At 41.5% G+C, this 11,781-nt stretch overlaps 1 protein-coding gene across 2 annotated transcripts; it reads left to right on the forward strand.

Moving 5' to 3' along the window:
• The first annotated feature begins 287 nt into the window (after nt 1-287).
• On the forward strand, nt 288-9,974 carry akap8l (A kinase (PRKA) anchor protein 8-like). Of its 2 annotated transcripts, XM_030730533.1 has the most exons (13): nt 288-421; nt 1,228-1,266; nt 1,469-1,688; nt 3,124-3,724; nt 4,260-4,374; nt 4,493-4,545; nt 4,974-5,004; nt 6,884-6,989; nt 7,143-7,284; nt 7,698-7,803; nt 7,965-8,095; nt 8,500-8,595; nt 9,104-9,974. In XM_030730533.1, the coding sequence occupies exons 1-13, from the start codon at nt 397-399 to the stop codon at nt 9,554-9,556; spliced, it is 2,118 nt and encodes a 705-aa protein (XP_030586393.1). In that variant the 5' UTR covers nt 288-396; the 3' UTR covers nt 9,557-9,974. The 2 variants fall into 2 exon arrangements, with proteins under 2 accessions (XP_030586393.1, XP_030586400.1); XM_030730540.1 differs by lacking the exons at nt 288-421; nt 1,228-1,266; nt 1,469-1,688 and adding an exon at nt 1,701-3,040.
• Nucleotides 9,975-11,781: the final 1,807 nt, after the last annotated feature.

Below are 11,781 nucleotides of genomic sequence, written 5' to 3' on the forward strand. Positions count from 1 at the left end.
AAAGCTACAAGTAATGTTCTAATTCATGTTTCTGTTGTACAACTGTACTGTTATTTCATATATGGAAATGTCTTTAACATTTAAATGATAATAATTTCATGTTATTCGAGGCTAAACTCCTCAGTTTGCAGTACTGTGGTAGAGTTTACAACAGCCTAGACCTATTGCAGTATAACTAAGGGATGGTTCAGGGTCACCTGATCCTATTCAAACCAATAAAAAAGAGATATCTTTTATTAGAATATATTATATTAGTAGCATACATGTGACGTAATAGGGCCTTGTTGGTCACGTGGTTTTGGCGTTGTCGGACTTGACTCGATACCTTTCGCTGCAAACGGCCGCTCTTCTGGGATCTGTATCCGCTTGTTCTGTTGAAACAGCGCACATAATATTATGGAAGGCAGAGGTTACGGCTCTGGTAAATATACTCCGCTTAGTTTTTACATTTGGCTACAGATAATTATCCGGTCAGCCACATGCTTTGTGGCTTCAAACATGTCCAGTCTTTTAGCTGTTTAGCTAAGCTAATGCGATTTTTTTTTTCCTTTAATTTTTAGCTTCCCAGCAGTAAGAGCCAGCCTTTATCCGGCTGTAGCTTGAAACAAAGACTTAGCTGAACCCTGGTCGTGCTTTATTTTTCCACCAGTTATTACAATATCTGTCATATACCAGTACGTTTGTTTTATTGGGAGCACGAACTCCTTTAGCGTCACAGCAGGCCCGTGAGCCGACATTAATGAAACTAGCTTTAGCTAGCTGCACGACCCACCGCCATCGCGCTTATTATTTGCTAATACGCTAACGCGGACCACTCTGTGGGCCTTTGTTGGTTTGGTGTAAGGCATTTAAGGTGCTCCGCCAAAGTTTGTTGGCTTATTCTTTTAAAATGGAGTCAGCGTGGAATTAGTTTAAAGGCTAACTGATAAAATGGCCGCCTATAATGAGATAGCTCTACATTTTTGGATTTCACTGTGATTTTCTAAACTGCAGAGGCTGCAGATTCATCGTCAATTAAGAAAACAAAATAGACAGCCACCAGTTTCATTATCGTTTCATATGGTTTCATTGCACTGCAAGTGCGGTGGATTTCCCTTTTTGTGCTATTAAACAACTCGCTGTAATGAATCTGCACATCGATGTGGACGTATTGCCAACAAAATTTCATGTGCGTTTAAGTTATCAATGCTTGTTTTTTTCTTCATGGCATATTCTCTCGTTTTGTAGGATACTCCAGTTGGGGAGGTGGAAGTTCTGGAAGCAGAGGTAAGAAATGTAGTCAGTGTGTACAGCCCTAAATTACTGCTATTTATAAAGCAAGTGAGTAGTGCATTTATTCTCTTTAATGCATTTGTTTCATCAGTGTCAGGGTTGTTTCGTCCATTAGTGAGAGTCTGATGAGCTCTCTCGTTTATAGAAGATTCAATGAGTGTGTTAATTAATGTTTTTGGTTCCCCCCCTTTATTAGGTTCTGGTGGTTTTGACCTGCATGGGGGAGGTTATAAGGATTCCATGTCTGGACTCGGGGGATACGGAGGTGGTGGTGGCCACATGAAAAGAGGGCTTTCTGGAGCATCTCTGCTCTCATCGACAGGCACGCATGCAGATGCAGTCATTGCTAAGATTAACCAGCGCTTGGACATGCTCACTCAGTTGGAGGGGGGGTTTAAAGGGGCTCGGGGCGACAGGTAATAATAGTTTCCTTTTTACTACTCCATACCATCTTTATTAGTAGGATACCCTCACCACACATCCATGCAACTGAATGTGCCATATTTCCCAGTGGTGTCCTTGGTGTTTAAAACTCATCTTGCATAGCACATGTTGCGATTTGCCTTCTGGTTGCTTGAGAACTCTTAATGTTATGTCATGTCTGGCCAATATCAAGTTACCAGTTTGTGTTACAAGCGTGTCAGTAAATGTATATAAAAAGATGCTTAGGCCTTCTAATGCCATTCGTAATTTCAGTCCAACAAGTCCAACACTAAACCTGCCCTCCTAGTTTGCAATTCTCCAGTGGTTCTGAAGAAGACTTATTTACAATGTATGGAGAAAAAAAAAAGACAAAGGCCGTGCCGTTGTTGACAGATGAGTGTTGACAGAAATGTGAGGTTGCACCAGTAAATTGTGCTGTTTTAGTTTGTTATGGCATTACTGTTTGCACCCAACCCTTGTGGAAGTATATTGCCTCAACTTCTGTTTGGGATGAAAAGATTGAGCTCCCCCCCGGCTGCATTTGAATGCCTCAGCATCTGAGGAAGCATTGTTTGCTCCCCATTTGCTATGTTGCAGTTTGCCTGATTTGTTGGGAAGAAAAATTATGCTTGTGATCCTTTAAAAGAGAGACATTGTGAAATGCATGATCCCCGTGTTGAAGGTGCAGTTATAGCCCAGTTGTTCCATTTGTTGCAAACTGACATCCTTGCACATAAAGCCAGTCCATCTTTATTTAAAACTCTTTGAACATTGCTTTTGTCCCGGCTTTGTGTTTGTGTTCACACACATTGTTTCTCTCATCCTCCATGTGACCTAACCCTGTCTTCTGGCTTTAGGTTACTGAAGAGAGATGAGTTTACAGGTGCCCTTTTAATGCCTTGTGAGCTGAAATGTTTATTGAAGGATACTCACTGTATTTACAAAAACACCATTACCCCTTGAAAAAATGCCCAGTTTATATATGTTTACACATCAACCCCTTTCTTTAGTATTCACTGTAATTGAGTCACTTCCCAGGATACTTTACTCTTTGTACCTGTTTCAAGACGTCATTGGTTCTGATGGACCATGTTCATGTCTGTTCAAGGTTTTATGGCCCATCCTTTAAAAAGGAATAAGGGTTAAAAGGAAACTGCATTTCCCTAATCTGCAGTAATTGCTGTAAACGTCAGACAAAAAAAACATTATTTTATAATGTACTACAAACACAGTGTGTAAGTTGTTGTGGATCATTAATTTTTGATCTAATGTGTTTTCTGAAATGAAGCTGGGAGTGACAAGAAAAGATGGAGAAAGCGAGACCACGGAGGAGAAGGAATAGCAGGTGGAGAAATCCAAACCTGGCTGCCCTCCCTGCCTCCCTTGCTCTCTGCTCTTCTCTACCAACCCTCTCCCTCCCTCCTGCAGGTTTGACCAGTACGAGTCATTCGACTCGCGTTCCTCTGCTTTTGCCTCCTCCCGAGATCTCTACAGATCTGGCGGCGGTAGCTATGGTTTTGGTGATGGCCGGGAGGACAGCATGCTGTTGAGTCAGCGAGGAGGCCCAGGCTTCGGAGGGGGACTTGGGCTAGGAGGAGGAGGAGGCTTTGACAGCCCCTCCTCTTCCTATGGAGTCGCTAAAATGCGACAGAATATGAGGGAGTCCTTCACCAGTCCCCAGGGAGGAGGTTCTGGAGGTGGAGGATGGGCTGGAGCAGGCCGACGTTCCCCCAGAAGGGGTGGAAGTGCCGGGGGTCGAGGAGCTGCAGGAGGGTTTGGAAGCCGCAGGTCTGACCCCACTCCATTAAGCGGAGGTTTGCGGGGAAGTGGTAGCGGTGGTCAGTCCCACCGTGGCCACTCTCCAGGAGGTGGTAGAGGCAAGCTCCCTTCCCTCCTGTCCAACCGCATGTACCCTGACAGTGGGGGCTTCCAGGGTTCTACTCAAGGGCCTCACGACTTTCCTGGGAGGCATTTTGGAGGGGGCCCACGGGCTGGCCGGCAGCGAGGCCGCAAGAGACCCCTTAACAAAGTAAGTATCTCCAGCCAAATAAGACCTCCTCAGATACCTGGAAAAAGTTAGGCCCTTTCTAGTTCCCTCCTTTTGTTTTCTCAGTCAACTGGCAAGTCTTGCTAAACTGCCAGCACCTGCTATTTGCTATCTAAAGCAGTCTGTCACAGATAATCCCAACACACATTTGTAGTATCACTTGCCCTTCTTACTCCACCAGAAATGTCTCATTGAACTGCCCATATCTACAGTAAAGACAAGTCACATCTCCCCACTCAATTCTTTGTCCCGTTTATCTGTGCGGATGCTGATTTTTGCACTATGTAGCCTAGTTAGTTTTCCTTTTTTCTTTCCTTTGCCCCAGTTCTGGATAGATAGACAATAAGGCTAACACTATTGATGTGGCGGTGCCATGAGAAGAATATGAAGTCTGTGAATTGGCTTTGCCAAACATTAAGTCTAGAATTCATTAGTAGCAGGTGTATTGTCCATGTTTTTAACACTTATTTTTCTCAGTAAAAGGATTTGTGTGCAAACGGATTTTTGTGTACTGTAGCAGGTGAAGCCACAGCGGGATGTTCAGAAGAAAAGAAAGCAGACCCCTACTGCAGGTGATGAGCCAGAATCAAAGATGAACAAGACAGAGAGTGCAGAGTCAGAGGCTACACAAGGTACCTTAATAGTTGAATGTGTGGTATTCTCATAAGACCTCATTACTTGGCAGATATTTTCTTTCTTGGTCTTATGTGTGTGTGTGTGCTCTGTTTTTGTTTTTTTGTTTTTTTTTAGAGCAACCAGAGAAAAATGGTGATAATAGTGAGCCAAAGACGACTGCTGCAGCGGTGAGTGGATCAACCTATGACACGAGCTCAGGGTCTTTGGCTTTTGCTCTTTTGGCCTTTTAAATCTGCCTTTGTTGTATTACTTCAGGACCTAATTAATTTGCTTGCTTTAAGCAAACATCATGTTGTTTCCGATTTAAATATGTTAATTTAAATGCAAATGAGGAAGAAAAAAAAATGTGGTTTTACAGAACAGGTAAAAAGCCTGAATGCAGTGTTTTCTCTTTTGTCAGCTTTTTTTTTTTTTTTTTTTTCCTCTCACAGATTTGAGTTGATTGTGTAGCACAAATATTCATAACAGCTTTGCTACATCCAGCAATCTTAAAAGAGTAAATCTTAGCTGCACTAAAGTATAGATGATAAAGTCAAAGCAGAAAAAAACCTGCTTTATGGCAGCTTCATGAGTAATGGAATACTTTTCTTTGCAGGAGAAAAAACCTTCTGAAGAAGGTGATAAAGGTAAGTTTAACTACAGTGACTCCTAAGCTGCTTTTTTTTTTAATAACTCTGATCCCAACAGTTTTGGGATATTGTGTAAAATATGAATAAAAACAAACTGCAGTGATTTGAAAATCTCTCAAACTCCTATTTATGTTTAAACTGATTAAATGTGCCGTTGCACGGCCATGTTTACCACTGTGTAGTATCCCCTCTTACGTCTGTAAACATCTGAGAACTGAGGGGAGCAGCTGCTGGACTTTTGGGAGAGGAATGTTGTTCCATTCTTGTCTCATAGAAAACCATAGCTGCTTAACAGTCCTGGATCTGCCTTTTCATAATTCTTGTTTTCATGATGCTCTGAATGTTTTCAGTTGGTGAAAGGTCTGGACTGCAGGCAAGGCCCATTCAGGCTCTGGACTCTTAATATTTGCAGTAGGACTGTAACGATTCCTCGAGTAACTCGAATACTAAGATTATAAAAAAAATCCTTGACACAAATATGTTGCTTCAATGCTTAGCAACTAAAAATTGACCTCCAATAGAAACGTATTTAGGAGGATGCATGTGAAAAGAAAGCATTACAACATTAAGCTCATGCAGCCCTCAGTTTTTCAACAAAAACGCTGATAATGCAACAGCAGCAGTTGTTTTACATGCAGTCTGTCTGCACATCCGCGGCAAGTGCAGAGAGGCGGAGCCGTTATCAAGATGGTGAGCTCAGGTGGAGCGAAAGGAAGCTGCAGTGCTTTTTGCTGTAACCACCATTAAACCTTCACTGGAAAACTGCTGGAGGTCCTTCATCAACCACCTGATCAGCAAGTGAAGAAAGGAGAACTTTGTAGGTGCTCCACCCACTGCTGCTTGCTTCCCACAGCGAAAAATCTGCAATAAATCTACAGAAGTTAAAATATGCAGATGAACTGTTAATAAGACAAAAGGTGTTCTTATCCGATTACTCAATTAATCGATTGAATACTTTATTACTAAAATAAGTGATAGCTGCAGCCCTAATTTGCAATATGCAGTTTAGCATTATCTTGCTGAAATGTGCAAGACCTTCCCTTAAAAGGATTTCTGGATGGGAGCATATGTTGCTCTAAACCCTGTTTATTCCTTTCAGCATCGATTGTCTTTCCAGATATGTATTCTGCCAATTCCATTAATGGCACTAATGCGCCCTCCATACCATCAGCGATACAGGCTTTTGAACTAAACACTGATAACAAGATGGATGCTTCTCCTCTTTAGTCTAGTCATCCATGTTTTCCAAAAAAGGATTTTTTTGGACGTTGTTCATATATGACTTCTTTGCACAATAGAGCAAGTTGTGCCATCTATTTGTGGATGGCACAGTCAACTGTGTTCAGGGATTTCTGGAAGTGTTCCTGAGCCCATGCAGTGATTTCCATGACAGAATCAAGCCCGTTTTTTAATACAGTGCTGCCTGAAGGCCTGAAGCTCACAGGCATTCACATATAGATTTTCAGTCTTGTCCTTTGCCCACAAACATTTCTCCAAATTCTCTGATAGTATGTACTGTAGGTAAACAAGATATTTGAAGTCTTCACAATTTTACATTGAGGAAGGTTATTTTGAAATCGTTCCACAATTTGTAGATGCAGATTTTTTGCAGGTTGGGGAACCTCTGCCCATCTTTTCTTCTGAGGAACTCTGCCTCACTAATATGATCTTTTATACTCAGTCCTGTTTAGTGAGCTGCTGCAAATTCTGTGTTCTAAAGGAACACAGGAAGTGGGTTCATGAGAATTGCAAATCATTGCTTTTTGTTTTTATTTACATTTTATACAGTTTCCTGACCTTGTTTAAATTGGGGTTGTGCGTGAGTCTCTTCTGAAATCTTCGTATATCTAACATGTGCATTGTTGCCCCTGGTTAGTTGGATCCAAACAGGAGGAGAAGAAAAAGCCACAGGGCAAACAGACACCAACCCAAGGCCCAGAAAGACACCCAAAAATGAGGAAGAGAAGGGGATTCCTGGAAAGGTGAAATGACAAACCTCTAGAAAGTTATTTCAAAATGCTCCTTCCTGTCTTTTCCTGTTTTGTTTTCCTGTTCTCTTTTCAACCCAAATAGAATTATTTTGAGATTGCACAACTCTTTAGCTGATCTCATCTGGACTTAAAATATCTTTCCAGGGTGATGTTTGCATGTTCTGTGTGCAAGTTCCGCTCATTCTACAAGGAAGAAATGGAAGCTCATCTTGAGAGTCGCTTCCACAAGGACCACTTTAAGTTCCTTTCCAGCCAGTTGTCCAAGCCTACTACAGACTTCTTGCAGGTGACTAAAATTCGGCATACATCACATTTATGAATATGATTAATTCTTGCATTATTGTAAGAACAGAAACTGAAGAAACTTGCCAGTCATAGGCTTTTAGAGACTTTTCATTTCTGTGTCAAATTTCAGGGGAAGTGCTTATTGTAAATACACTAGTGTTTATATTATAGTTGAAGTGTGGTTAAATAAAAGATTTCAGGATAAATGCACTGAATTACTTGGGCAGCAATCTTGCAAAATTCATGCATGCAGTTATACATCCAAGCAAAGGTAAAGAGAGTGGGTGAGGTAAGATGGGTTAGTTTGACAGGGTTGTTTAATCCAACAATTTGACATACAGCAGGATACCCAGAGTCAATGAATACGAGACGTTACATGAACTGTAAACTAAAAAAAAAAACAAACCTTTACAGGAGTACTTGCAGAACAAGTTTAAGAAGACAGAGGAGAGAGTCGGCCAGTTGGAAAACCACAGTGCTGCCATCTGCCAGGTGTACAAAGAGCAGGACCTCACCAGAGGTAAGCAGCAGCAGCTGTGTGTGTGTGTGTGTGTGTGTGTGTGTGTGTGTGTGTGTGTGTGTGTGTGTGTGTGTGTGTGTGTGTGTGTGTGTGTGTGTGTCTTAAAAACTGAAGATGAAGAGGGATTTCTCACTGCAGATATTTCCCACATGTCTGTACAGATCTTGGAATGGAGCACTTCATGAGGAAGGTGGAAGCTGCTCACTGTGCAGCGTGTGACCTCTTCATTCCCATGCAGCCCCACCTGATACAGAAACACATTAAGTCTCCTGACCACAACTACAATCGCAAGGTACAGCGGGTCTTCTGCAAGTGGAAATTCCCACTGCTGATTTAGGGAAATAGAACCATAGGGGTTAAAAGGGACACTTCAAGTTAGTTTAATTTATTTGTATTATTGTCCTCTGGTTTGTAGTGGTATTTATCCATCTAGATCATCATTATTTTGGTGCAACTTGCCTGGTTTTGCAGATATCAGCTATAGAAATGTCTTCTCTTATTTGAAATGGAACTAAATAGCAGTTACCTTGTGGTTATCAGTAGAAATTCCTTAAACCTTGTGACCAGTTTCATGTAACTATTTTCTTCCTACCAGACTGCATGTCTGTCTGTCTAAACAAATTGTGTCACAAATCTGAGGCAGTTTCTGGTTCTTTCAGTGTTCTGCTTTGACGTGGAGCTGTTCTGTATTTTTAGGGTATGATGGAGCAATCTAAGCGGGCCAGTCTGTCAGTTGCTCGAAGCATCCTTAACCACAAACTCATTGGCAAGAAGCTGGAGAGCTACCTCAAGGTATGCACAGTGTCCTAGGTGGACTTGCACCAGAAATCTGTTGTATAAATATGCACTATTCTAAATTTATTGGTACTCTATTGATTTTTCCTTCGTAGATAGAAATGGATATCAGAATTTATGGTCACGGTGTTTTTGATTATAGCAAAAACGGGGTTTCATGTTGCCAAACTTTAACTCTGGGGCTCTTTCCCATTCACAATTCATGGCTTTCATTATAAATTACTTTGTACTGTAAGACAAACAAAAGGCCAGCCATGTCGGACTGTACATGCACCGTTTAGAAAAAGGGAGCTGATATTTTTAAAGAAGTCTGCCTACTGTGGGCCACTGTTTAGTGGTACTTTGGAGAATGGCACTCTAAATTTGAAACCGTAAAGGCTGTAGTGTGAAGAAACACTGATGTATCAAGAGTTAGATTTAGATATTTACAGACCATGAATGCAGTGTGTAATAGATATACATACCAGGACTATTATTTATTTATTTTTTAAAATTATTTTGTCAGGGTGAGAACCCATTCACTGGTAACCAGGATGAACAGGACCCAGAGGAAACCATGGCAATGGATGTATCGGAGTTGGAGGGAACGGGCGAGGCAGCAGAGAGCCAGGCAGAGAGCGAACCAGTCAAAGATGAGTCTGCTCCTGAGGAGGAGCCGAGCAAAGAGGTGGCTGAAGGAGAAGCAGCAGAGGCAGCAGAAGGAGGAGAAGCAGCAGAGGCAGCAGCACCACCAGAAGCAACAGCCACGGAAGAAGAGGAGGAGGAAAAGATGGAGGAGGAGCAGGGGAACCTGGATGAGGAGGAAGGTTTTGAAGTTGGGGAGGACGAGGAGGAGGAGGATGAGGGATATGTGGTTCATGATGAGATTGGTGAAGAGGGATTACACGGTGACTTGGGAGAGGAGGAAGGATTAGAGGCAGCAGAGCTTGAGGAGGAAGACACCAATGATCATGAATGATTTTGCTCCCTGTATGTGACCTTTCCACCTGAACATCTGTATGGACCAGTTAGTGACCCCTACTGTCAGTCCAATTTAACTGCCACACATATTCTGAGTTCCCATCATTTTTCACTGTCAGTCTGAGCTTGTCATTTGAGTTTTGTCAAAGGAACAGTTGCACATTTTGTCTACTACTCTTAATCACTTTCTTGCTGAGATTTACATGAAAAGAAATGTCAGAAATAGTAACTCTTGTCTTATGCATGCATGCAAAGTCTCAACAAAGATATGGGTAGACTTGTTTTTAAATATCAGAGTAGACTGGACATGTGGTTTACCATTTCTGTCTTGAACTGATCTGTTCCTGGGAATAGCTTCATACGCAGTGCAGACATGAGTGGAATTGTTGGACTTTTCATTTCAACTTTGGCAAGAAGACAAATGAGCATATTTATGAAAATGTCAAACTATTAATCTTGTTTTTTTTGTTGTGCCTTTTGTTAAAATTTAAATTGTTTTGAATTGGTTTAAACTGGCAATTGTAATGAGAGAGATGATCCTTTTTTTTCCAGAGTTTACACAATGTTATAGCTGTCAGTCCTTTGCTTGTATTGATGATAATTTTCCAACCTTTTGGAGAAATCTGCAACAGGGACAGCTTTTTAACTCTGCAGGTGTGGTGATTGAGATGATTGAGGGGACTGTCTGTAGAATAATAAGCATGGAACATTTTGAATATCATTCAGAATACTTTCAGTCATTATAGTTTTTGTCTTGCTCTGGCAAAGAAATAAACTTGTTGAATAAATCAGTTTCTTTGTGTCAGTTCCCACACACAAGTGAAACTCACTCACTGGCCACTTCATTAGATACATTGCTGGTACTGGGTTGGATGTCCTTTTGGCTTCAGAAATGCTTTAATTCTTTGTGGCACAAATTCAGCAAATTGCTGAAACATTCCTGAGAGATTTTGGTCCATATTGACATGATGGCATCACAGTTGCTGCAGGTTTGTCGGCTGCATATCCATGATAGGAATCTCCAATCCACCGTGTCCCAAAGGTGCTCTATAGGATTGAGAGCTGGTGACTGGAGGCATGTTGAGCATGTTAAACTCATTGTCATGTTCAAGAAAACAGTTTGAGATGGTTTGTGACATGGTGCATTATCCTTCTGGAAGCAGCCATCAGAAGATGGGTACACTAGTCATAGAAGGGCAATGAACAGCAATATTCAGGTAAGCTGTGGCATTTGAACAATGCTCAGTTGGTATTAAAGTGTGATGACCAAAAAAAAAAACCCATGCCACCACCAGCTGCCTGATACCAGGCAGGATGGATCCTTGTTTTCATGTTTACACCAAATTCTGATCCTCTCATTCAAATGTAGCAGCAGAAATTGGGGCAGCATTTTTTTCCAATCTTCTATTGCCCATTTGGTGAGCCCATGTGACCTGTACCATCATTTTTCTGTTCTTAGCTAAGTAGCACCTGGTGTGGTCTTCTGCTGCTGTAGCTCATCTGCTTCAAGGTTCAACGTGTCCATAAAAATGGTTATTTGAGTTACTGCCTTCATATCAGCTTGAAGCCATCTCACCATTCTTCTGTAACCTCTGGCATCAACAAGGTATTTTCAGCCGGAGAACTGCTGCTCACTGGATATTTTCTCTCTTTTAGACCATTCTCAGTAAACCCTAGGGATGGCTGTGTGGAAAAATCCCAGAAAATCACCAGTTTCTGAAATACTCAGACCAGCCCATCTGACACCAACAACCATGCCACCTTCAAAGTCAGATAGACAGATACTTTGTTGGTCCCACAAGGGAAATTATTGTGCTACAGCAGCAAGAAAAAATACAGTCTACAGTAACTAAAGATCATAGGGTGCCGACGATGAGTGCAAAACTATACATGGAGAAACAAAAATAGATAAAATATAAAAATGTAGGTAAGGAAGAGTTATATTAAGGCTGACGTTGTACAAGGGATTAGTGAGATTAGATTAAATCACCTTTCTTCCTCATTTTGGTGCTCAGTTTGAAATTCAGCAGGTCATCTTGACCATGTCTACATGCCTAAATGTGCTGCCATGTGATTAGATATATTTAGCAACAAGCAGGTGTACCTAATGAAGTGGCCAGTGAGTGTAAGTTTCAACAAGTGTAAGGCTGCCTGTGTAGATGTTTAATTTAACGTAAACTGAGCAGGTATCAAAGGCAAAGCTAAAAATTAAATTGGCAAACA

Source organism: Archocentrus centrarchus, chromosome 1 (assembly GCF_007364275.1).
Source record: "Archocentrus centrarchus isolate MPI-CPG fArcCen1 chromosome 1, fArcCen1, whole genome shotgun sequence".
NCBI lineage: Eukaryota > Metazoa > Chordata > Actinopteri > Cichliformes > Cichlidae > Archocentrus > Archocentrus centrarchus.